The 27,988-nt window shown below is 40.3% G+C and overlaps 1 protein-coding gene and 1 non-coding gene across 3 annotated transcripts; one reads left to right on the top strand and one right to left on the bottom strand.

Moving 5' to 3' along the window:
- Nucleotides 1-272: 272 nt before the first annotated feature.
- Nucleotides 273-27,988, top strand: LOC149833763 (putative NOT transcription complex subunit VIP2). Of its 2 annotated transcripts, XM_090009838.1 has the most exons (13): nt 273-714; nt 1,746-1,857; nt 1,942-2,120; nt 2,221-2,602; nt 4,694-4,903; nt 4,974-5,075; nt 25,205-25,293; nt 25,537-25,743; nt 26,413-26,814; nt 26,901-26,953; nt 27,040-27,081; nt 27,360-27,504; nt 27,611-27,988. In XM_090009838.1, the coding sequence occupies exons 1-13, from the start codon at nt 694-696 to the stop codon at nt 27,668-27,670; spliced, it is 2,004 nt and encodes a 667-aa protein (XP_089865964.1). In that variant the 5' UTR covers nt 273-693; the 3' UTR covers nt 27,671-27,988. The 2 variants fall into 2 exon arrangements, with proteins under 2 accessions (XP_089865964.1, XP_089865965.1); XM_090009839.1 differs by lacking the exon at nt 27,611-27,988 and having other exon boundaries at nt 26,905-26,953; nt 27,360-27,498.
- Nucleotides 1,774-1,857, bottom strand: LOC149833764 (small nucleolar RNA snoR35). The gene has a single exon (XR_016432914.1). It is a non-coding gene; the product is annotated as a small nucleolar RNA snoR35 (small nucleolar RNA).

The raw sequence follows: 27,988 nt of genomic DNA, 5'->3' as shown, positions 1-27,988 counted from the left end.
ACGCGCGGAAAATCTTATTCGTTTTCATAATAACGTAGACTTAATGGTTAAACAAAGACCTGGTTATCATGAGATTTTGAAAACATCACGAGATATTGACATTTAAAAAATGAATTAAAAATATCACGTTTTTTAAATGATATTTTCAAAATATCGTCGATATTTACCCTTTAGGCTTTCCCTTCCACGGGCACTCACGCTCACACCCGACCCGCCCTCCAAACCCCCCAATTATACATAGCACGTGCACACCGGAGTTCGCAACTACTTTCTCGCGTTTGCTCTCTCCCCCTCTCTTCGCTCTTTGCGTCATCCCTGATTTCCTCATTGGTCTTCATCGACTCTCTATCTTCATCGCCTGTCACCCTTTTCTGCGAGGCTTCGGATTCCTCGGCAATCGCCTTTTCCCTTCCCTCACGTAGCTTTTGCAGACGGGCCGGCCGATCGTTCGACCGATCCTTGTTGCTTCCCGGTGGAAGGGGGCGGGTCGATCATGCCTGGTTCACTCCGTCACCGGTGTAGGCGTTTCAATTTCAGAGGGGAAGGCCTTTTGGACTGGAGATCTTCGGTGCCCGTTCTAGATTAGGGTTTTTCGCCTTTGGCTGATATATTGTCTTCTGTAAATCTCCTTCCACACAACTAGAGGGATAGATACACAGATTGTTGGATAGTTTGTTTTTTTTTTATTCCAGTATGGCGACGTCTTTGTTTCAGGTAAAAAAAACTTTCTTTTATTCTTATTTTCTTAGATTTTTCCTGTTCGGGAACTGTTATCGCATCGAGAATCATGAAAACGGTTTGATCTCTTCTGTAGTTTTTGCCCTAATTTTTCTTTCGCTCGAGTCCGAACAAGTTTTTTTTAAAAATTCTTCTCAAGAGATGCCATGTTGTTGAGTGTTGATAATTCGCCTAGTTTGCTCGTGTTATTTTGGGGGTTTGGTAGCCAGTACCTTTTTTCATCTGTATAAATAATGGGAATTTGAATCGTAATTTATGGAGCGTGAGATTTCCTTGTAGAAGAAAGTGAGTGGTGCGGAAACCTACTGACACAAACTATACTTCCGTTTGGCCAAAATATCGATAAAACACGTGCTTCTTTCAGAAGTTTTTACACATTTAAACGCTGCCGGTGTTTGTTTGCTTTGTTTAGGCAGTCCATGAGTAATGCATCATCCTGCCTGTGCTAGTTCTGAGTTCTATACACAATGTATTTGGCCAGGTCTCGGTGCTGTGCGAATTTGCTATAATCATACTCGTTCAGCATCGAGTAGTTCTTGTGTCAAATCATCACTTTTTATCTCTTGATCATTTTTATCAGTCCCTTTTCATTTTCTTTTGTTGACGTTTATATTTCACTTCAGTTTCAATTTCTTCTGGCTGATGATCACGTTCGAGTTTCCATTTTGTTATGATTAATATATCTAGAAACCCTTTTGACTGGATGAATTCCTCGGGCTTATCACATTGGGTGCTGATTTTTTCCCCATTTGTAATTGTCAAATGTAAAAATGTCTTCAAATTTTTGTTTAATTCTGGACTTTTAAACCAAAGTAGGTTCCTGTATGTTAAATATATAAACTGATGCGTACTGGAATTTCATTCAGCTTACTTTGTGTTCAGCGATATTGTTTTATTGTGGGTAATGAACTGTTTTTGTTCTTAGTGGTCACAATTTTTTTTGTTCTATGTTGTTGGAGATGTTGGCAGGACATGGTCATGCTTGATGTTGAACTTTTGTTTTGCAGTCTACTTTAAATGGTTCGAACTCAAATCTTCCAGAATCTGCAAATACAGGCCGGTCTTTTACAACTTCTTTTTCGGGGCAATCAGGATCAGCTCCTGTTTTTCATCACTCAGGTGAGAAAAGTTCTTGGAATCTTGAATGCACCCCTCTTATGCTGATGATGAAACAATATTCATACAAAAGTGCCTTGTTTGCAGGTGCTATACAAGGTCTTCATAATGTCCATGGGAGCTTCAATGTGGCTAATATGCCTGGATCCCTCACCTCTCGCAACTCAGCATTGGTTGGTGTGCCTTCTTCTGGTGTTCAGCAGCCTTCTGGAAGCCTTTCTGCTGGACGATTTGCATCAAACAATCTCCCCGTTGCACTTTCTCAGGTGTCTTCTTCGATTCATACACACACATACACATGTATGGATGCGTGTATTTTTTTTCTGTCACTAGAAATGCATTGGATAACTTCTTCAACTGTTGCAGCTGTCTCATGGAGGCTTACATGGGCATTCAGGGGTTACAAATAGAGGAAGTATTAATGTTGTGGGAAATCCTGCATTTAGCAGTAGCATGAATGGAGTTGGTGGTCCTGTTCCTGGCATATCCCCAACCTCTGCTTCTCTTGGCAACCGAAGTGCTGTTTCTGGACTGGGAATGTCTCCTATTTTGGGTAACAGTGGCCCTCGACTTACAAGCTCTGTTGGAAACATTGTTGGTGCTAATAACATTGCTCGGAATATAAGCTCGGGTGGTGGATTGAATGTACCTGGGTTAGCATCACGTGTAAATCTTACCACTAATAGTGGTGCTGGTAGTCTCAATGTGCAAGGAGCAAGCAGACTTATGAGTGGTGTGCTTCAGCAAGGTTTTGCTCTCATCTTTGTTGTAATGACTATCTTAAGGTCTTTTTTCTTTTATTTATTCCCGCCCACCTCCCTCATTTTAGAATCAGATTTTATTTTACATTGTTCCATCACAATTGATGTTCGAGCAGGATTAAGTTCTTGTGCTAAGCAGTTGTTTTTGTCTCTGGATTGTAGTAACATGATATGTTTTAAGTTTTCATAATGGTATTATGCTCATCTGAAGTCAGGAAAAAAGGTATTATTTATGCTTCTTTTCAATGTTTTCATACTGTTAGTTTTGGCAAGTTAACACTATTCTGAATTGTCCACTGCACATGGAATTATAAAATAGTGCAACTTAAGTAGAAATTTAGGTTAGGAAAATGGAAGAGATTGGTGGATACATCATACCCCTATGAGCTAGAATGTGCACCTTTAGCAATTATTGGGAGTACTTTTGAAGAGGTAGCTCTGGATATTAAAATTTCAAGAAATGTGGAAATTGTGTAATCTGTGTGGTGTATGCCCACTTTACTTTGTGGCCGCAAATCTATGCATATAGGTGGAGAACCGACTGAATCTTGTTAACTTTTCTGCATACTGTTTTATTTACATAAGAATTACATTGTTATTACAAATGTCCCAATTGTTAATTCTGATGAGTAGCCTACAAATGGTTTGGATCAATGTCACATATCACACACAGGATATTCTCTATAAGGGAATATCTCTAGATATTTGAAAAATATTGATTTTCTATAAAAAAACTTGGATCAATCTCATCAAATTTGGAAGAAAGAAAATTATAAGAATATCTAAAATTAAAGGAAACCGTAACAACACAAAATTAATAGTGCTAAGAATTAAACAAATGAAAATGATGGTTTAACTTCTAAATACTAAACAAAAAGTTAGTGGAGGACTGGTTGGGTAGGGTCACAATCACATATCCAACTCCATCTAGAACATGTTTTTATGGAGCACTCAAATAGATTGCTAGAAAATCAATTAGTTTACTCGATAGTCTGGTACCAGATATAAACCGGATAGATTTTGGCTTTGTTACTGTTGAGGGTGCCATACTCTCTAATGGAGAATTGTAGTAGCATGTATTATTTAGTCAATCAGGCCCTCTAGATGTGTTTGCATGGTTTGTTTTGTTATATATATATTATAATAGTTTGACCAATATGGGCATTTTTGTCTTTTTACATGTAATACTAGTTGTTTATTAGAAACAACTATTTTTTACTTTTTCTTATTTTTCTTTTTCCTTTTTAAATTATCTTTTTTCCTTGCATTGGGGCCCCTCTCCATAGAGTCGTTGGGGCCCCAACGTGGAGCTCCCCAATGACATGTAAAAAAACAAAAATTCCCATATTGGTCCCCATACATTGGTCAAATGATCCCCATACATTGGTCAAATGAACTATTAAGGGGATCTCCCAATGGTTTCCCCCTCTACTTTTTGTATATAAATGGGGGAGTGATCCCCATACATTGTTCATTCCTTTCCCATCTCTTTTCAATAATATTTACTTTTTATTAGCTTTTGGCATTGTCCCTTAGTGGACTTTTTGTTTGTGCACTTGTGTGCTTGTCTATCTTCTTTATAATTGTCCATTCTTGGACTTGTATGTGCCTTTGGACTTTGTTATTTGTAATTCCGCATACTTCATTACATGTTTCGTTAGAAACATGCTTTGGATCTAATTGTTTTGATGTAAAATGAATTTCTTTTCAAGAACTTTTGGTGCATTGTGGGCTGTTGATTTTAGATTCCTTTTGGCATATGCACATTAAAACATTTTAATCCAATGCTAGTTCCATACTAAGGAGGTTATGGAGATTATATATGAACTGTCAGATTCACATAAGATTGGATGGTAATATTGAAAATCAATGAGACTAGTATACGACATGGTATCCTTGAGGGTACCAAAGTTAAGCATGCATGTGCACATACATTGTGTGTTTCAACTTTGCAATTTGCATTATAATTGCCAATGGGGAATGATAAACTATTCTGAAATGAAGACTGAAATTTCTATATGCCGATGGATTTGGATTGAATTATGTACTTACATTTAGTGCCTCTTTGGCTTCTACAGCTCCACAAATGATTTCCATGTTAGGCAGCTCATACTCCTCATCAGGAGGTCCTTTGGCTCAAAACCAAGCCCAAGCAGGAAATAATCCATTGAGCTCCTTGGGAATGTCTAATGAAATAATTTCTAATGATGGTTCTCCATTTGACATGAATGATTTCCCACAGTTAACTGGTCGTCCAAGTTCAGCTGGAGGGATTCAAGGACAATTAGGTGAGATTGTGGCACCTACTTTAAATTCTTGTCTATTATCATAAACATTGTAGTTGATATATCTTTGCAGGTTCATTACGAAAGCAAGGTGTTGGTGTAAGTTCTGTTGTCCAACCAAGCCAAGAATTTAGCATCCAAAATGAAGACTTCCCTGCTTTGCCTGGATTTAAAGGTCCCGTTCTGTTTCCTATATTAAATTTTCAAACTCTTTGGCACCTTTGTTTGGTTGGTTTTCACTTTTGGTTGTTTCTCTCTGATCTCGTCATCTTGGCTTTTATAATCTGCTCTTCAGTTAATGAAGGATTTCTTTTTGTATTTTGCCCTAAAATAGTTTTGAGTGTTTTGAAGCATTTATTTGGTTTATACAAATTTTATCTTATCTTCATTAATTACATTTGCTGATTCTATTAAACTCTGTTATTTTGATTTTTAATAGTCTAACTAATGCAGCACAGAATTTAGTCCCTCGGTCATGGTGTGGATTTTGCTCAAACTAGTGTCTGTTACTTCATAGCTAGGTGGGAGCTGGATTGTTGAATGGTATTCAATATCATTACAAGGAGTGTTACATTTGAACCTTATGAAATAGTCATAATTTCAATGCAAAATGATGTACATTCATGCATGCGCTAACTGTACAGACAGAGAGACCCAACTTGACTCATTGGTGGACATCCTTGAAGGTACTTATAATCCACCTAAGTCAAGTGTTCAAGGGGTGGTACTGTTTATGTGGTCAAGTCTCACCATATATGTCCACTGGACAAAAGGATTTCTGTGTTATAGGTCTTGATTACCTACTCATATTCTTCTTGCTATAATATGAATAGGCTGGTGGTATATTGACTGGCACACGGATCTGAAATCAACTATGACACATAGGTGCGGGTACGGGTGCGGATGCGGCGGTGTGGCACTTTAAAAAAGCTTGGGTGCGGGAAGGATATATATATATATATATATATATATATATATATATATATATATAATTTTTAACAGTTTTAAGTTAATACTGTGTATTTGTGTGCATTTATCTATTTATATATATATAATATAGATAAAAATGGACTTGATTAGGGTTAATTGAATCTACTTTTGGATAGAAATATGGACCTCAGTGTGGTTGACTTCACCTAACATAAAGGAAGCTGTGTCCAAGTGTCGCACCCGTCTTGGTGCGGGTGCGACGCGGGTGCGGTGCCCTGTTAGAAGAGTCCGTGTGACATAGGAAATCAATTACCAAACAGAGGTGCCTTAGAAGTAGCATAAAATGAATGGATTTAGGAGTTAAGCTGGTGCTTCATATGCAGCAGCAGCACAAGTGTACAACAATTTTTGAGAAATTGATGAGTCTGCTAGAAGTGGATATTTGTGATACTTGAAAATGTATAATAGAACACCAGCATCCATCTCCAGTTAGGTCACTTGATCTTGTAGGAGGAAAAAAAGTTTAGTGCTCACACCCAAATCTTGTATCATTTTCCTTGGGAACTGTCAAAGATGAATCTTCAACTTTGAATGGTGAGATAAGAGAAGGCTGTTGAGATGGAATAAATATTTGCTTTTGGTCTAAGTGATATCAACCATCACACATTTGATTAGCATTCTGGGGCTTGAAGAATCATAGACCATGATTTTTGAATTATAGAATTTGGCCGGTAACCATAGTAATGAAGATGTGATACCATGGTTCTAGTCCTCAGAGGTCCTATGCAATTTCATCCTTATGCCCATCAGCTGGTCAGTAATCATCTGCACTCCAAGTTAATCCTGCACATTGGCTGATCCATGTTGAAATTTGCTGAATAGGGCTAGCTGATAAATTCATGGGTCAATATCAGCATGGACAATTTTTCATTTAACCACAGGCCTAATTCAGCAGTAATTTAGGATTTGGACGTGGATAAACACTTCAGACAAGAATGCAGATGCAAGTAACAAAGTCATGATTTTTGCATGTGTGCTGCTTTTGTTTTTCCCCTTCAACTTCATTTTGGTATGGTATCAAAGATGGAGTTCATATTGAAGTCAAGAATTTGGTTGATTGTTTTTCAGTATAGTTGGGGCAGGAAACACGAGTTTGTGGAATTGATCTTATAGAAAAGAAGAAAGGAAAGAGTTGCAAGTTACAAATAAAAGCAAGGATTGAAATTGAGTTAATGGAGAATAAATAAAGATGTTAGTGTTGCTTTCTTTCCTTTCTCTGCACAGGGGAGTAGTTTATGAATTTAGGGCCTTTATAAGCAAAAATAGCGACATTTTTTAATGATAAACCTCCTTTAAAGAGTTCTCTTTTTGGGATACTGCAGCAAAAGATATAGGGGAAACCTTATGAAAAAGTTTGAAAGGAAATATACAAGGAAACGGTCTGGGAATTATACAATGTGAAAGAGAAGTGGAGAAGTGGAAAATAAAAACGAGATTGAATAGAAAACAAGATAAAGACAAAAAAGAAATGGAGTGTAGGAGATAAAAGCCTGTGCTCAAGGGTTTGCTTTTGACTGGAAAACATGTCAAGGAGAACAAAATCTGCAACAGCACATGGAAAATCATCCCACACATTCATTGAATTGTATTATATTGTGGCTGCACAGTGAAAAGCACCATGTGGTTCCTATATGCCAGCCCCCTTGGTTGGGGTGGGCAATGTGCTGACCTGGCCTGACCTGACCCCTATTCTGGACAGGTTGACTGGCCTACCGGTGGGCTGTGGCCTGGTCATGCTCCAGAGTTGGACTGGCCAAGGGCCTAAACCCTGGTCCAAGATCAGTCGGGCTGCTTGTGGTATGTGGACTGCCCAACCCATTTGAATGGGTGGGCAATGGGGTGGGCCAGGTCAGCATTTAAAATGGTAGCCCAAACTGTCCCGGTTCTGTCCCCTACCTGTGAGAGCCTAGGTAAGGCCTGGCAAACTCCTAGAAACCCAGTAAAATTAATTTTTAAATAAAGGTCTGATGATGATTTTGTAAATTCTTAAATCTCTATATAGAGTTATTAGTTTGGTGTTAATTGCCCCCTATGTGTTCATCTATGCTCACCCTTCACCTAGATGTGCTAGGTTGCCTAGGAAGTGCCAAGGCGTGATTTTAGCTGCATAGCAATTGGGTTATATGTTTAGATTGAAAAAATGAGTAGGGACACAATGTCTTTTTTCAGTTTGTTTTATACATATCTAGAAGTCAGAAGTATGGACATTTTAGTTGTTCTTCTTGTTTTGATTTATTGTAACCCTGATAAAGGGATATTCCTAGTGTATTCTCTATGGTGAGTTTAATGAAGGAATAGTGAGACCTGATAAAGACCTCTTCACATCTTCCTTTCTTACTTTCTTTGAGATGGTATCAAAGCCATGAAAGAGAGCAGGGAGGACCTTGTCTGTGTTAGAGGGGTTAAAGTGATGTGTTAGAAGGCTGATGCATTGGCTGGAGAATAGGAGTGGCTGCAGGCCAGTTCCTAGGTGTCAATGTCACACTATAGGGAAATGACTAAGGTGCCTTGAAGAGGATTCAAGCAGGGGCCTTTTTCATTCATAAGAACATCCTGAAAGATGATAAGCAAAACCAAGGTTGCCAGACCAGGAAGCGAAAGCGGGAAACGATACGGGAAGCGGAAGCGAGAAGCGATGTATTTTGAAATGTATAAGAAGCGGGAAGCGAGGAATATTAAAAAAGAAATATAAGAATTGAATAAGAATCAAAATGAAACACAAATAAAAACTAAAATAAAGTGACTAATATTAAATTTCATGATTTTTTAGTGTAAGAATTAAAATTTTAACAAAATCTAAAAATGATTACCAATTTAGAGAAAACACATGAAAGGGAGTGAGAAGAGAGAGAAAACACAAAAAAACATGGAAAGTTGAGTAGGAGAACATATAAGAAGAATAGATGAAGCATGTGGAAAGCATAGTAGAAGGGTGGGGGAATCGAGGTTCTCATCAAGTTTTGGAAGCGTGGAGTATCGTGCTTCCAAAGCGAGTTTCCGGGAAGCGAGCTTCCCACCTATCTAAGAAGCTTCCGGTAACTCTGAGCAAAACCCAGGTAATTTTGAGTTATATTGAAGGAGATTTGAGAGAGAGAGAGACTGAAGATATCACAAGATGCTAACCAATATCATTGTTGGCTCTCTACAAAATTATAGCAAAGGTTCTGGCGGGAGGCTGAAAATGGTAGTACATGCTCTCATATGACCCTCTCAATATGCTTTCATCAAAAGGTGGCAGATCCACAAATGCAAGGTGATAGCAAATGAGGTAGTGCACTTGATTGACCAACAAAAGCTGCCTTCTTTCTTAAAGTTGATTTAACTGAGGGGTTCGACTCTTTAAGGTGGTGTTTCTTAATTCAGTGCCTCAAGGATATGGGTTTTGGTGAGAAATGGCTTGTGTGGATCGAGGGATTAATCACTTTAGCATTTGTGTCGGTAAGAATTAGTGGAAGGAACAACACTTCCTTTGATACGAGAAAGGGCCTGAGAGATGGGTATCCCTTATCACTGCTACTCTTCAACATTACTAGTGATTTCTTGGCTATGTTGATGAAGCAGGCTGTGTAGGTGGGTGTCATATTTGGTCCTCGGTTACTTGACCAGGTCCAGGAGGTTCTTTCTAGTATTTTAGTGCTGCTTCAATTGCGTATTTTAGCTGAACTTCATTGATCTTGAAGATCTTTTCCAAAATGTTCAGGCCGAACATGAGGGGAATCATGCGCTCCTATGTTTCAGTGTAGACCAACCGGCCATTACTGCAGCTGAACTTTTCTTTAGCTGTGCTCAGGAGCATCTGCCACTACCTTATTTGGGCATGTACATCTCTAAGAGCAGGGGGAGTGACAATATCTGGAATAAGGTGGAAGACATGTCCTCAGCCAGGATCCAGTCTTGGGCAGCAAGTAATCTATGGCAGGTAGAATTACTCTTATTAGGTCTGTTGTTGTTGCTATACCTTACTACTATTTTTTTCAGAATTCCATGGAAAACAACAAAAAGGCTATAAAACATCATGAGAGGTTTCGTTTGGAAGAGGGCAAAAACTGATAATGACTGTATGCTGGCTAGTTGGAACCTGGCTACGCTTCCATTGGTAATCGGAGGATATGGAACCTAGTGGTTGACAATACTTAACAATTAAAACATCACATCCCAAAACAAACCTATGGCCATGACTCAGGGTGTGGTTATCGGGTTGTTTATTTTTGTTGTCTGGTCTTTATGGATCAAATAAACTCGTCAAAGCTTTAGAAAAAATTAAAAAACATGAACATTTCATATAGCATTATATTTCAAGAGCATTTCATATTGTCATGAGCTTAAAAGCTGAGGCCCCACACCGTCACCTTGGTAGAACTTAACACTGAGAGCAGGCCTTTCGAGCACATAAGCAAGTTCTCAACACACGCGCAGGAGCGCATGCACAAACACATAGGGAGACCAAGGAGATATGAAGACATAAACTTCTTTATAACAATTGTAAGTACAAAGAGAGAGATAGAGAGGGGGAAAGGGGCCCGTTATCGAAGTATACGTGGGTTCTTAGGTCAAAGGCCATTTACAAGCACCGGAGAGTGCCAAAGAATATATCAGATGCAAAAAGTGAAAAACATGGCAGTCCAAAACACACTCTTTTGCCTAAGCTGGTCTCGACCTCAGTGCCAATCGTTAATGGTAATCCTCCACAAGTTGACTGTTGTATAATATGTGGGTAGCTTTTTCCCAGGTGGCCTCACTCTCTGATTGACCTTTCCACTGCACCGGGTACTTCTTGACTTCACCGATGTAGTTGTTGATGATGATGTCTGGTTCTATGCTTGAGATGATGATTGTTGATGGAGTGCGCTGTCGAATGGGAGCACAATGAGATTTGCTCCATTGAGGATCCCCCTCATCTTCATGAAATGACTTTACGTTGGACATATGGAAGACTAGATGCACTTGAAAATTTGATGGTAAGTCTAGTTTGTACGCCAGGTTTCTAACGCGCTTTGTGATGGTGAAGAGGTGTTGAAGCTTCTGTGATGACCTCGAAAGATAGTGGTGCGTTCGGGAAAGAGCTTCACCAACACTTTATCTCCAATGCAAAACTGTGCTGGCGAACACTTTTTGTTCGCCCATTTCTTCATGCACTTTGTCGCTTTGTTCATATACGCCTTTGCTAACTCTATCTGTTCGTGTCAATTTCTGACAAACTGGTATGCATAAGGCGCTTTGCCGCGTCCTCAAGCGGCAAGAAAGTGTGAAGTCTATGGCTGTTGTCCAGTTGCAACTTTAAATGGACTATAACCGGATGACTCACTCTTCTGGAGGTTGTAGCAGAATTGGGCAGCATCAAGCAAATCTACCTAATCTCTTTGGTTGGCACTAATAAAGTTTCGAAGATACTCGACCAACATGCCATTGATCCTCTTTGTCTGTCCATCTGTTTGGGGATGAAAACTTGTGTTGAAAAGCAAGTCCGTCCCCATCAAGCGAAACACTTCTCGCCAAAACTTCCTAATGAAGTGATCATCTCGATCACTCATAATGCTCTTTGAGATTCCCAAATACTTAATCACGTGTTGTACAAATAACTTTACATGGTCGGTAGCTGAACACGTGGCAGGGGCATGTATGAAGATAACATACTTCGAAAAGTTGTCTACAACCATGAAAATGGAGCTCCAACCTTGGGCTTTTGGTAAGCTGACGATGAAGTCTATGGTGATGAACTCCCATGGACGGCTTGGCACTGGTAGTGGTTCTAGCAATCAGGTTTCTGGTTGACAGGCTTGTTTTGTTGACAAATCAAGCAAGTCCGCACATAAGTGTCTACGTCGTCGCACATTTGTGGCCTGTATAATGCATGTTCTAACAATGCCAAAGTCCTATATTGTCCTGGATGACCAGCCCAAATTGTGTCTTGACACTCGTGCACCAAGCGCCTTCACATAGTATCCTACCACTTGATATATAAACAATCTCCCATAGTACAAAATAAATCGTCCTATAGCCAGAATCTCCGTAGCAGCCCGCCCTTGCAATCCATGCATGAAGTGGAACAACCAGACTGGGTCACCTAGATCCTCGACGTCTAGCATCACTGAGGTAAAGGCCTTGACATACTCATGAATTGAGCCTGTATGCTTCAGTTCTAGCAATTTGTTGTGGGTCATTCTTTCTTCATTAATGGGCAAAAAGTAGTCACGTAGTTTTCTCTTGAGATCCTCCCATGAATCTACCACGACAAGCCGACATCTAATATCGCCTAGGAGGCCTCTCCACCAAAGGATGACGTCATCCGCAAGATACATCGTTATGGTTCCCCATCTATCTGTTTCTTCATCAACTCGGGTAGCATCAAGTTAGTGCTCCATCTGATAAAAAAAATTCTTGAGGTCACTTGAGTTCCGAGTGCCCTTATACTTTGCTTGGGCAATTTGATACGCGGTCTATCCACATGTGTCGCTGCCGTGTCGTTCCAATTGGTCATTCTTTCGTTGAACAACATCCATTTTTGCGGCCATGATATTGAACCTTTATAGCAGATCATCGATGTTTGTGGTAAGAGTTTTCACAGTCATTGAACTTGGTGGTGAGATTGGCTACAAATTCTTCCACCCTCTCAACTGCGGTCTTGATCTCTTGATCAAGTGCCTTAAAGGCAATGTTTGTCTCGTGAATTGACTTGTCCATGTTGTTCACAGATCCTTTCAACTCGACGACATCAGGCACAAGAGCTGTCACACGGTCATCAGCCATGAAGGCTTCTTCGGGTGGAACCTGATCTCTCGAAAGGATCACATCCTATTTCTTTGGAGCCATGCTTCTATGAAGAATGTCAGATCTCTTGACACTGGCTGGCGAATACTTGTCCCAAGCTTCGATAAGGCTCCGGTACTAACTTGTCATGAGCTTAAAAGCAAAGGCCCCCACAACATCGTCTCAGTAGAACTTAACACTGAGATCAGGTCTTTCGAGCGCACGAGCAAGCTCTCAACACATGCGCAAGAACGGAAGCAAAAGTACACGCATGCACAAAAACATGGGGAGAGCAAGGAGATATGAAGACATAAACTTCCTTATAACAATTGTAAGTATATATATATATATATATATATAGATAGATAGATAGATAGAGAGAGAGAGAGAGAGAGAGAGAGAGAGAGAGAGAGAGAGAGAGAGAGAGAGAGAGAGAGAGATTATCCAAGTATACGGGAGTTTTGCCATTTACAAGTACTGAAGAGTGCCAAAGAGGTATATATATCATATGCAAAAAGCAAAAAACATGGCGGTTCGAAACACATATAATGCTATCTAATAACTTAACCTTCACTGAAGTCTTGAATGTGTCAAAATACAACTTTGTGACAATTGCATTGCTTTTTAGAAGACAAAATTGACAAATTAACGACTCAATTATAGATTAAGATACTCGAATTCTTTGTCAATAAATCTTCGTCTAAGTCTTTTATAAGTCTCTCTCTATCTCTCCTTGTGCCCTTTGGAGAAGGGGTTAGTTTCTTGTTTTTTTCTTTGGGTACCGATCTGAGACCCTTAATTGGCATGGCTTGTGCAACCTACCGAGATGCGCTCGTCGGCCGATTATCGGTTGGGCATAGTTAACCAAGCGTAAACAACTCGGGCTTGAGCCCCATAAGACTTATGTCGGGTTCTCGATGGCCGTGAGTCTGGTTAGGCTTGTCGACCTTGATGGGCTTCGAATTGGGTGGCCTTTGCCCAACCCGATGTCCACCCCTAATAGAAAGTCATCACAAAACTAATTTGAGGAAACTTGAATTATAGAAAACCATAAATAATGGCTTAAAGAAAATAAATTAAGGCAACTTTAATTCTAATGATCAAAACTATAATTAAATGCTTACTTGGTAATCTCGAAGCTCCGTAGACCTTTCTGATGCCTTCGCTCCCTAGTCTTCTTTGTCTTCTTCTCTCCTCTTCATTTCATCCCTTGGGAGTATTGATAGAGTGATTAAGGTAGTCAGGCGGGGGATACTATAAAATTACGATTTTTTATTTAAGTAAATGCTCTAATCTTATTTTTATTTTTGTTCTGTATTTACTTAAGATATTACATGTATATAGGCAAATACCCATTGTTTGAATCCATTAAAAATAGTTAAAAATGCAAATTATTAAGGAATAAAAAGTCAACTCCAAGGTTTTAGTATAATTTTCTGAACTTTGCATATCGATCCAAGATTACAAATCTCTAAAGCTTAGGTATTTCTTTTATTTTTAATTTTTTAAAAATTCTATTTTGATGTATTATTACTTTGTTTCAAAAGTTTGGAAAAAAATCATATTTTAATTGTTAAATATTTTCCCCTTTATGGATACCTTTTACAACACTTGGACAAATAAGAACGTTAGTTTGACTTTTACATAAACTATGACAATTAAAACATATTTGGGGCCCATAGTTAGGACAATTGGGCTGTTTTCTTACATAACAAATCGTTGTTGGCTTGATGATGGTATGCATTAACCACTAGCTTCAGATGATAAGCCATGGACGAGACTGTTAAAACAGAAATGTGATAGAAATTACTGGCCTCAAACCTGGACAATTTCTAGCAAATGGAGAAGGGGCTCTGGTGCGGCCCACGCTCTCGGTGTCCAAGTCCGAAGGATGCATGTGTGTGTAGGTGTTGTCCGTCTTCTTTTGCCAATGCTTGTGTGACATCCACCAAGGTGTAGATTGCTGTTGGGCCTAGATCGCCTCAAGAGAATGGTGCTCCAGGTGTGGGAATGGCCCACTTAGAGTTGAATGCATGAAGGGGGAGGGTGCCCTTTGCTGAGGGGGTTCCTCTAGAAAAATTAGTTTGTTGAGGTTCCCAAGTGAGAATGCCGGTCAGAATGGCCGGGGATAGCTGAAATTGGCATCAGATGGGGTTGGACTCACTGGACTATGCTACCACAACATAGGGGTGTTGATTGCTATGTGGGTGCCACAAGGCGTGCTACTGGCAGGCTTAATACGCATGGTAGAGCTTCGGGAAACTTATTGACCCTTGGCACAACTCTGGTGAGTAGCACCGATCCATGGAGTGCCCGAATGGGCTATGCAACTTGGGAAGGTTGGTGTCTAAGTTTGGGATCTAATGACAGCTAAGAGTCTTAGGGCTATTATTTCTCAAATTACAAGATGATTAGGGTGGCATTAGTGAGCTTATATGTTGCTCATCCTAATCGGATCTGGATCACCACAAGCTGGGTCTCAAATCAACATATGCCAAAAGAAAATAACCAAAAAGTGGCCTTATGCCCGTGGGTGTTAATGCAGCAAAGTTGTACTAGTGCGGCGCTTGGTGGGAGGCTATGCACGTGCCATGTGCAGGTGCACGTGACCTTGGGCCGTATCAGTGAGGTAGGGCTGCCCAAACAATGAATTTTGCCCCTTTGGGCAATCTCTTAGAGTAATACCCAATCCCTGGGTTAGAACTCTCGATCGCTCTGGACTTTGTTGTAGAGTTGTTCCATGTGTTGTTGGGCCTTGGCAAGGTTCCTTTTGATAAGGCGCATCACCTCATCTCTCGTGCACAATTGCTTGTCAACCTTTAACACTTTAAAGCTTCCATGCTCATGTGACCCAATTAGGTGGTGGTTGCCCAAAGAGGGCTTCATAAGGGGTCACCCTAAGTGAAGACTGAAAGCTTGTATTATAGGCATATTGGGCACAAGCTAGGTACTTGCTCCACTTGTTGGGGTGTTCACTAGTGTACCACCTTAGATATGTCTCCGACGTTCGGTTGTTTAACTTTGTTTGGGGATGGTTAGCCAAACTATAGCACATGTAGGTTCCCATGAGAGTGAAATACTCTTTCTAAAAGGTGCTAATGAATCTAGGTCACAATCACAAACTATGGTGTGGCACCCCATAGAACATCCCCAAAATTTCCATGAAAGCCTCCACCATTGATTTTATCGTGTGGGTACTTGGCAATTCGCCGAAATGTGCAAACTTGGTGAGCCAGCCCACCACCACGTATACCAGCTCCTTGTGGTAGTTGGGAAGGGACTCTACAAAGTCCACAAAGATATCCATCCATGCCCTCTCTGGTATGGGCAATGGGTTGAGGTGCCCGGGCGGCTTGGTTGTCTCATACTTATTGCTTTGGCAAACCGAGCACTTATGCACATATTCCCTCACAACACCCTTGATCCCTTTCCAATAGAAGTGGGATTTGACCCTCAAGTAAGTTTTTGACATCCCCATGTGGCCGACCATCGGGGAGTTGTGAAACTCCCTCAACAACTTCGGTAATAATGCAGATTCATGCGGCAACTAAATGCGCCCTTTGTAGAGCACAAGGTCCCTTTGCAACAAGTGGTGAGGGTGCCGATTTGGGTCCTCTTCAAGGGCCCTTCTCACCTCACTTATTTCATTATTTTCCTTTTGCTCATTACGTGCTCGACTTATCACATTGGAACAATAGAAGAAATAATAAAAAGTTGCATTTCATCTTCATTGCACCTTGAGAGTGCATCGACTACCACATTCTCTTTTGTCCTTGTATTTGAACTCAAAGTTATACCCAAGTAGTTTGGCATAGGGATGGCAGTGGACCAGGGCAGGGGACAAGGTCTCCACCCCTGCCCCATCTCAAAATTCTACACTCCATCCTCGCCTCCATCCCTGCACGGGTTTTGATTTTAATCTCCATCATCATTTCATGTCCTCCATCCTCAGTCCAAACGGGGCGGGGCCTCGTTTTCCCTCGGTCCACTACCATCCCTAAAGGAGAGGAAGGTTTACTAACGGGGATCGGGGATGGGGCAAGGCTGGGCGGGGGAAAGCGTAAGTCCATCCCTACCTTCATCGCCTCTCGGATTTTGATTTTAACCTCCATTCCCGTTTCATGTCTAACATCCTCAGTCCAAACGAGGCGAGGCAGGGTTGGTACCGTTTCCCCCCGGTCCACTGGCATGCTTAGTTTGACAAGCCACTTTTGTTGGATAAGGGTGGAGATCCTTTGTTCAAGCAAATATTTGAGACTCTGATGGTCTGTTTTGATCACAAAATGGTGCCGCAAGAGATGAGGACTCTACTTAATGCCAAGGACAATGGCCATCATTTCTTTGTCATAAGTGGAGAGGCCCTTCTTGGGGTTTGGAATCGACTTGCTTATGAAAGCAATAGGGTGACCATCTTGGCTGAGTACAACCCAATGCCTGTGTCACATGTGTTCGTTTTCACCTCAAATTCCTTGGAGAAGTTTGCTAAGGCGAGGATGAGTGCGTCATTCATAGCCTTCTTAAGGCCTTCAAATGCTTGTTTGGCCTTGGGCGTCTAAGAGAAGTTCTTAAGCATTACGGTGAGGGGGGGACAATGCACCCATACGACCATATGAACTTCCTATAATACCTTGTAAGCCCCAAAAAACTCCTTAGGGACCGAATGGACTTAGGCTTGGGCCAACCCAACATGGCTCTGACCTTTTCGGGGTCGGTGCTTACACCTTGCCCATTTACATTGTGTCCCAAGTAAGATACTTGACTTTGCCCAAAATTACATTTCTACTTTTGTTGCACACAATTTATGCCCCCAAGTGCCCCAAGTACATAAGTTACATGCCCATTATGATCCTCAAGACTCTTGGAATACACAAAAATGTCATAAAAAATTACAAGCACAAACTTATGAAGAGTCGGCCGAAGGAGATCATTCATTAGGTGCAGGAAGGTTGCGGGGGCGTTGGTCAAGCCAAAGGGCATGACAAGGAACTCATAGTGGCCGTCATGAGTTCTAAGGGCGGTCTTCTTCACATCAAGTTCAACCATCCAGATTTGGTGATATCCGACACAGAGGGCAAACTTAGTGAAAATAGTGGATCCATAAAGCTTATCGAGCAACTCATCAATTACTGGTATGGGGTGTTTATCCTCGACCGTAATTACGTTGGGCGTTGGTAGTCAATACAAAATCTTCAAGAGCCGTCCTTCCTTACAAAGAGCACCAGTGAGGAGAAGTGTCGGGCGGATGATTCCACTTTGCAACATTTCACCCACTAGCTTCTCAATCTCTGTCTTTTGCTCGTGCACATATCGATAGGGCTTCACACTAATTGGCTCTCTTCCGGACACCAAAGTCACATGGTGATCTTGTAATCGGAGTGGTGGCAACTCAATTGGTTCCCCAAAAACATCGACGAAATGATCACACACCACTTGGAGCTCGGTGGGAACCAACTCCTCAACCTTGCTATATTCGGTTGAGGTAATCGGATGCACCACTAGTAAGGTTGCCTCACTGGCCCCTTTAAATATTTTGAGGGTTCCCTTGGCTAGAACCCCTCCCATGGAGTGTGGTTTGTATGCCTTCAAAAAAATTATTCTGGGATCACCCCATTAAAATATCATATGCATTTGGCCAAAATCCCAAGCAACCATGGCTAAGTTTTTTAGCCAACACATCCCAAGGACTACATCCACCCCGCACATGGGAAGGATATACAAATTTGACCACAAACTTAGCTCCTTGGAGCTTTTAGAGTGTGTCATGACACACCTTTGAACACCTCAAATTGGTGTCATCCCCCACCATGGCATCAAATGTGGGGTGTTACCTTCACTCTACACCCAAGTATGTGAACAAGCTCATCACAAATGAAATTATGAGTTGAGCATGTATCAATGAGCATATTAATCTTGTGGCCATTCATAATACCCTCAAGTCGCATGGAATGTGGTGCCATCACACCCAAAGGCACATGATAGAAGATGCCCAAGCTTGGATCATCATGCTCACCAAGCTTGGCTTCCCTTTTGTCCTCATCCGTCATCATCCACCACAACATACATTTATGCTGCCTTGCATTTGTGCCTGGGCTCCCCACTTCACATCACATGTAAAGCATATGCCATTTCTCCTCTTCTCTTCAATGGTGGCCCTACCCATTTTCTCAAATTTAGGGGCTGTCGGACCTGAATTGGGCTTGGGAGTGCGCTCATGTACATAAATGCCTCTACCGCGGGTGTCGGGAGGCCTAGTTAGTTTCTTCAAGGCCGTGAGTTGCTTATTCCTCTCCTTAATGCATCTTGAGAGGGTAAAGCACTCACTCAAACTGCGGGGGTTGTGGAATTACAACTCAATTCGGATTTCCTCCTTGAGAGCACCCACATAAGCCCTCATGAACACATGCTCCGGCCAACTGTGCACCATGGAGCTCAAATATTCGAATTCCTCTTGGAACTCTTGCACGGTGTCTTCTTGCCGTAATTGCTTCAACTTCACATCATAATTTTCATGTGGAGTTGGGCCAAACCTCCTCACAACCAAGTCCAGAAACTCAGGCCAAGTAAGCCTACCACGACCATGCATAAGCCATCGCAACCATTGGGAAGTTTCACCCTCCGCATTCATATTGACCCACTCCATCTTATTCTTCTTCGGCATGACTTGGCCCATAAAAACACTTTGTTCCTTGAGTATCCTGTCAAAAACATCAAAGCCGCTGAATTTGGGGAAGTCATACCTTTATTCACTGGTTTGGTCTCGTGTTGCTGAATGCACTAACCCCGGTGGTGCCGGATGGGGTGTGATGTGACATTTCACCAAATAGTTGGTGCTTGCGAACCTCCGGCCGCATGTATGAAGCCTCAACTTGATGGCGAATCATCTCACTGAACATCTAGGGCATGAAAACCACTGGACACACAGGGCAAGCCTCCGTTCGACGATATGACATTTCACCAAACAAGTGGGGCGCGAGTACCTCTTACCGAAGAGGGAAGGTCTCTACTCACTGGCGGGCCTTGCACAAACTCAGGGGCCTCATCAATTGGTCGCTTCTGTTGCTGAACATGCCAAAGCTAGAGTTGTCCCGTGGGACTCGTGCCTATTGAACTGCTGCTCAAAGGACGGGATGTCTGCAAATTGCCGAGCATTTGGATGACCGCTTCAATGCTGGGTGGAGTCCCCGGTGCCTGCACCGGCGTGTTGAGCGCCTCTGTTTGGCACTCCATGGGCTCTGATACTAGACTGGTACAACCCACACTCTCAGTGTCCAAGTCCGAAGGATGCTTGCATGCGTGGGTGTTGTGCATCTTCTTTTGCCAACACTTGCACAGCATCCACCAAGGCGTAGATTGCTGCTGGGCCTAGAACGCCTCAAGAGAATGGTACTCCAGGTGTGGGAATGGCCCATGCAGGGTTGAATGCGTGAAGGAGGAGGGTGGCCTTTGTTGAAGGGGTGTCGATGGTCAAAATTTAGGCGTAGATGGCCATTAGGACTGCAATGACTGCAACCTGGGTGTGTATGCGCTCGATAGGAGAGTTGATTGTGCCCTTGATTGTCTGTCCCAATTTGCTCAGTGCTTTGGGGGGCATTCCTCTAGCAAAATTAGTTTGCTGAGGTTCCCAAGTGAGAATGCTAGTCGAAATGGCCGGGGATGGTCGGAATTGGTGCGTGACCTTGGCCGTATCAGGCTAAGCTATGGGAGGGATCGGCTGTGCATTCACATCAAGGATTTCACCTCAAGGATGGTGACTAAATTTGGGGTCTAGCAGCAAGTTGTGATTCTGGAAAGATAGCTAGTGTTGGAGAAACCACTAGCAGACATATACCTGTATGTTTACAGTGTTGCTGAGCACAAGGACAGCATTGTAGTGGAGCATTGAACACCCTCTGAAGGCTGGTGCATTTGGTTTAGGAGGAACTTCACAGAACACAAGATTGAAGGATGCGTTAGTATTAGGGTTGGGAAATGGGACACGCCAGTGATGGCTCAACTTGTAAAGAGCTTGTTTGAACTTTTGAAATAGGTTCAACAAGCTGATCATAAACAACAAGTGTTCCACTAGGTTCAACTCGTATATGCTCATCAACTAGTAATATATATATATATATATATATATATATATATATATATATATATATATATATATAATCCAAGGAGTTTAGATAGGTGAAATATTTGGCTTGCAAGCAATAATTTTAGAGTTCAAATCCTATTGCTTATAGCTTTGAAAAAAATGCATTTATTATTTATTTTCAAAATTTTAGTTTGAGCTTGGCTCAATAGGTTTGGAGTCCAAATTCTACTATTTTCAATTTTAATATATATATATATATATATATATATATATATATATATATATATATATATATATATATATATATATATATATATATAAACGAGCCAACTCAGCCTTGTTTAACTCTGGCTCATTATGAGCTCGAGCTTGCCACAATGACGAGCTCAGCTTGAGCACCCTTTATCCAGTTCATTCAGTTCGTTTGTCAGCCCTAGTTAGTATGATGGGCATATTGACAAGTTGGAAACTTACTACTTGGTTGACATAGATATTTGGAGATGTGATAAATAAGGTTAATTATGGATGGTTGTTTCTATTGCTTGTTAATGCCACTGTGAGTGGAATTGCTCCCAAAGATTTACTTTGGATCTTTGGACCTTCCTCTAGAGGTGAAGATTTTTACTTTGCTGGTCTTGATGGAGAAGATCAATACCCAAGAAAATATGAAAAAGAAGGGATTTAAGTTTGCAAACATGTGTTCTCTGTGTTTGGTAAGTGGGGAGACAACAACTTAAATCCCTTCAGTTTTACCTTTTCTTCCAAAGGACACTAAGGTTAGCATGGCTCGACCTTCCCTTGGATTTTATACCAGAAAGAGGGACCACAGGCTTTACTCAGACCTCCATATATTATCAAGTGACAACTAGAGACACATATGTAAACGGCGGATCTTATCATCATGGTGGTTCATTTGGCTCGAACGAAATAATAGGATATTCAGAGGAGTCTCATCTAATTCTATGCTCATTTATAATGCTGTACAAAGGAACATTCTCGTGTGTGCCAAGATCAAATGGAAGAATGGGTGACATCTCATGGATTTGATCTGCTAGGGTAGGAGCCACTAGCTTGTGTTGATTTCCTTACCCTGATGATTTTTTTGGTAACATCTTGTCACCCTCTTACTCATTTTCAATTTAATAAAATTTTATTGCTTCTCAAACGAAATATTGAAGGAGATTCAAATTTTTGAGCATTTTTTTTCGAAAAAATTGAGTCTGATTGGATTTAAACTTTGGTTTGAGTTTTGTAGTTGTTGGTACCTGTGTGTGTATCTATATAGGCAATTTTAAATAAATGTGCTAGAAGGGTCCTTGAGCTAGATACTTATCCATTTGAGGGTATTTACGTTTTTTTTGTGGTGGACTGCAAGGGGTGGTAACTGTGATTTTGTGATTTTCGGTGATTTGGATGTTTCTTTCATGTTTAGATGAGTAAATAGGATATATTACTACCTCATCTACACAAATACTTGTTGTTTGGGATAAAAATGGATATGAGTGACTCCGTCCAATTGACTCTTGTGAAGTTGGATGAGGCCAATTATGTGTTTTGGGCTGAGTTTATGAAGATAGTGGTAGAAGGAAAAGAACTTGGTGGGTTCCTGGATTGAACAAGACCTAGCCTAAAGTTGGAGATGCTGGGTATGATATTGCAAGCTTAACAATGCCTGAGTTATCCTTCTCTCTCTCTCTAAAAGTCAGTTGAATCTTGGTTGTCTGCTTCAGTCAAGAAAGAGGCAGCCACCAACCTGACAAAGTTTGAAGATGCCAAAAATGCGTGGGACTTTCTTAAACAAGCATGTTAACAAGCTCATTGGGCTAGGAATTATCAGCTTGTTCAAGTCTGAAGATTATTAAGCCAAGAAAACAAGTCATTCCAAGCCTTCTATACAAAGATATAGCAGTTGTGGGATGCAATAGCAAATATCGAGATAGAGGGTTAAGTGTAAAAAACATAAAGATTGCAAAACTTGCTTGGATGAGAACAGGAGACAAGAGAAGTCTTGAGTAATAAAGTTTGTATCGAGTGAATTTGATAATGTGAGGACTCTGACTTTAGCTGAATTTACATGAGAAAAAATAAAAATAAAGTCATTGGGAGTGTCTGTCACATGGACACTCCATTTTGGCCTCTGTATCATATCCCTTTATAAACTAGTTATATTGAAAACTTCGTAATAATGGCTGTATCCTCGTATCTGCAGTCATATCCATGCGACATGGTTGCGAGGTAAGGTAACTGATGATGCAATATCGGTTGTAGTGAGACTGATGGGCGTGGTGGTCAGTATCATCGTTTGGGTAATTCTTCCCACATTGAGATAAACACCATAAGATGCAACTACTGTAAGAAACCAGGATGCACGAAATACTTGTCCTAGTTTGAAGAAGCTTGGGACTTTTGCATGCTCTACTGGTGATAGTGCTGTGAATGAGAAGATCCATTTGACTGATCCTAAGGCTCATCTTTGAATGCAATGACTTCCTCAAACTTGAGAACAACCGCACACTTTCAATTAATTGAACAAATTCAGCTATGTCACACAGACACTCCATTTTTTCCTCCGTACCCGTGTCAACACACGTTGACACTTGGACACGCCATTTTACCCTTCGTACATACAAGTTTGTATTCAATTTATAATTTATAATTATATTTTCAGTATATAATATATATTTAGATTATATTCAGTTTATTTTGAATTTATTTTATATTTATGTGATATATATATATATAGCCGTGTCCCCATACCCACATTTTTTTTGGAATTGCCGTGTCGTACCCTCAGTACCCACACTCGCACCCGCACCCCTACCCAGGTGACGTAGAAATTCAGGAAGTACTTGTTTGGTCTGCAGTTACAGCAATATCATCTTGTCCGCTACTGGTATTGTTTTTACATGCAACTCTGGATCTTCCGCAGGTTGGTCGATAAATTCAGAAGCTACTTATCATATGATAACAAATATTTCTGCTATGCCTTTTTACAAAGTAGAAGCTACTACTCTTTTGTTCAGTCCACAATCATTTAAATATTTCTGAAGATTATCCCTTGCAATAAACTTAATTTATGTTAGTCAAATAACCTATTATAAATACTATGTTGTATTTTCTCTCGTTAATTGTTATGTATAGAATCAACAATTAGAAAGGAGGATTGGGACTGCGCATAAGCAAGGGCATCTCTACTATCTTGACTCATTAAACCTAACTCATTAGCTGCATACTGGTCATGAAGTTACAAACCATTTTCCCATCTGGTCTGATTGATGAGTCAAAGGCAGTATGGTCATGAAGTTACAAACCATTTTCCCATCTGGTCTGATTGATGAGTCAAAGGCAGTTGTTTCTAGTCAAATTAAAGAATATGAAAGTTGTAAACTATATCATATAGGTGTGGATGCAAGTACAGGTGCTGATACAAGTATGTAAGGTACAACTCTAGAATTTTTATAAATATGGTTACAGTGCTACGATTGTACATACATACGTATATTTACATACATAAATGCATATATGTATGCATTTTTTCTGAGAAATATGTGTATGCATGTGTGTGTATATGTATCAACTGCCATACAAGAATGGAGGAAGGTAACTTTTTATGCACCTTAAAAATAAATGCAAATGATCCCAAATAACAGACCTGAAATTGGTCTGACCCGTACCCATGAAGTACCAGTACTAGTAGCTTTGTTGACATAGGTATATCACTCTTTCGAAAGTGCCCATGTTACCTTTGGTATCTAGCAGTGCAGATTTTGTCTTTTGTTCTTGTACACTCAAATGTGTGAGGTCCCATCTATTTTGTCACTTTTATTGATGTTTGTACAAGATTTGTGTGGATTTATTTCATGAATAATAGAAGTGAGTTTTTTGACATTTTTAATCAATTTTATGCTATGATTGTAACTCACTTTTCTACTAAACTAAGGCCTATAATAAGATTTAGAAGGAGAACATATTAGTAGACAATTATAGTATTTCCTTGTTGAAAAGGGTATAATGCATAGAAAATCTTATCCTTATACTCTACAACAGAATGGAGTGTCTGAGTATAAAATACACATTTTTGAAACCATTAAGGCTTTTCTGTTTTTTGGGCATGTTTCTCGTATTTTTTGGGCTGAAGCTGTCAAAATGACAGTACTATTAATTAATTATGTGTTTTCTGCTTTGTTGTCTGGTTGTGTCTCCATATCAAAAACTTCATGATCATCCACCTGACTGTTCCTTATTGTGAGTCTTTGGATGCTCCTGTATTGTTCTTGTACCCAAGCATGAAACAGATGAACTCTTCCTATGGGCAGCAAAATGTTGTTTCGTTAGTTACCCGGAAGGTCAAAATGGGTATGTGTTTTGATCTTGTTTCAAATAGGCAGTTTTTATTGTATGTTGGAATTGTTACCATTTGCAGCAAGCTGTTGCTGTTTTATGTTTGTTGCAGCAATTAATATTTGCATTTGTTTGCTGAATGGGAACAGGTAATAATGCTGATTTTGCAATGGATTTGCATCAGAAAGAGCCACATCACGAAAATGCAATGTCAATGATGCAATCTCAGCATTTTCCCGTACGTCTTGGTTTTACTTTATGTGTCAGATTCTGTTCTATAACGGTCAAGTCATGGGCCTTGCTGAAGGGCCCAGGTAAGACCTGGCTTGAATCAGGTCTATGCATTCAGACCTTTCAATATGTACCTGGAATGCCCTGGATTTCTTGGAATTTTGGATCACATTACTGGCAATATAGGAGGATCAAGCTGTTTGGGTCTGGATACATGGCCAACTTTAACTGGTTCACACATGAAATGCAGATGGGAAGGTCTGCTGGATTCAGTTTGGCAGGGATGTACGCGACTCATCGTCAGCAGCAACAACAACAGCAGCAGCAGCAGCAGCATGCTCCATCAATGAGTAATGCTGGAGCATCTTATGCAGCCACAAGCACTCCAGATCTTCATCTCCATGGTTCTGATCTATTCCCATCTTCACGTGGCCTGTCTGCATCCTATCACTCTCAGGTATTCTTCCTGTCATTTAATCCATAATGATTTTTCTTATGGAAATCATTTTCCAAGGGTATCTGCTCCTGGCTGGGAAGTGATTTTTAGTTGCATTGATTTTGTTGATCCAACATAGTCTACATCCATGAGCTGCTCATGTTTTGGAGGTGCACATAGTCATATCTAGAGTTGCATCAATCATGCATGACACTGCTGATATGGGACCTGTTTCAAGTTTAGGTTTGCCTGTGCTTCAAACCATAGTCATTGATATCGCCGATATTTTGAAAATATAGTATATTATTGGAAATTTATGGTAAGCTGATAATATTGCCAAAATATCATGATATTATTTGTGATTTTCTTATTTTTATATATTTTAAGCCCAGTTTTTAAAAATTTGTATTTCTTTTGTATTTTAAAAACTTTTCGAACTTATTTCTTTATATTTTTGCAAAAAAGATGATAAAAACTCTATTAATTTTTTATCTTTCTTATTATTTTCTATATATATTTTTAAAATTTAAAAATCCTGAGATTTTCCCGAGAAAAACCATGTATTGAAAATTTCTCCAAGAAAAACCCTGGGTGATAAATTATCTTGAACGATACAGGTGATTGATTCAAACCATATAAATTTCTGATACTTGGCCTGATGATAACTGTGTACTTTTATTTTTTTATTAGATTCAGAGCAGTGGTGCACCTAATCTTGGATTAAGGCCTGTGAACTCTCCTAATTTCGCCTATGAGCAGCTTCTTCAGCAGTATCACCACTCAAACCAATCACAATTTCGTTTACAAGTTATGCCCGTGCAACAATCATATCAGAGCCTGAAATCCTTGCAGAGCATGCAAGCTGCTCCGGATCGTTTTGGGCTGCTTGGTCTATTAAATGTAATAAAGATGAGTGATCCTGATCTGACATCACTTGCTTTGGGAATTGATCTGACAACATTAGGATTGAATTTGAACTCAAGAGACAATCTCCATAAAACTTTTGCTTCCCCGTGGTCTGATGGACCTGCAAAGGGTGATCCTGAATACTCTCTGCCTCAGTGTTATCTCCATCCTGCTCTGAAACTACAAGTAAGAATTCTCAATAATGTTTTGGAGAATGGCTGATCTTTCTCATCCTTACGTTCTTTTTTTTTTTACATCTCTGATGAATATAGCCAGGTTACTTTTCAAGATTCCGGCCAGAGACACTTTTTTATATTTTTTACAGGTAATTCTTTGTCTTCATCTTCTGAGTTTCTAGCCCCATGTGGTGGCAAGATCAAAGCTTGATTTGGGTTTTATTTTTTACTGTAGCATGCCTAATGATGAAGCTCAGTTGTATGCTGCCAATGAACTGTAATCTCTCTCTTTCTCTCTCTTGCATTGTTTATGCATGGCCATGTTCATGTAGCTACATGACGATCATTTCTGAGATAAATATTTTTCAATTTTTATGTTCCATCTTAAAAGTGTTTTTTTGGGGGGTTTAACTGGATATGGATGTTTTTCTTTGTTTTCAGTTGCATTCTAGATCCATGTCTAGTCAAGTTTAAATTTTTAGTAATACCTGCCTTGGATGAATTTCACAATGTCTTTTCTGGCTGTTTAAATCAGAATATTGATTTGTCATGCAGAGTGAATCTAGGGTGGATTTATCACAGAGAACTGCGGTTGTGGCTCATTAAAGCCCCAAATGTGGAGTCTCTTGTTAGGGCACCAACATTTGAGAGAGGAACCTACCTTGCTTTCGATCCCAACACATGGGAAACTGTTCGGAAGGTTTGGACGTCTTCTATGATTTATCTCTATAACTGCAGTTTGCTTTCAGCTGTTTTTTCTCTCTCTCTCTCTCTCTGATCCAGCAAACCTTTATGGTGCACTGCAGGACAATTTCCTCCTACAATACGAGATGATTGAAAAGAGACCAACAATTCCTCAGCATTAGACAAAGTTTCTATGTAATTTTACCAGCACTGTAGCTCATCAATTGATCTCCTACAAGAATCATGTTGTATTTGCAGTTCCTGATTTAAGGGATCCTAGTTTTTTCTTTTCCTCTTTTTCTGTTCAGATATTTGTCCTCCATTCTAGTTTTGCGTCCAAGACAGGCTCTAACACCCTGCCTGGCTTTTACTGTTTGACTAACCGGCCCATTACACTGATTGTGGGATGTACCTGCCTCCAGCTGTAATTACCCCTTTCAGTTTATTGTATGAATGAGCCCTCCAACTCTTCAAGCGTTGGGAGTGGTTTTGGTGATAAA

The sequence above is a fragment of the Nuphar pumila genome, chromosome 6 (assembly GCF_984573655.1).
Source record: "Nuphar pumila chromosome 6, dmNupPumi1.hap1.1, whole genome shotgun sequence".
NCBI lineage: Eukaryota > Viridiplantae > Streptophyta > Magnoliopsida > Nymphaeales > Nymphaeaceae > Nuphar > Nuphar pumila.
This window is presented reverse-complemented; position numbering and strand designations above follow the sequence as displayed.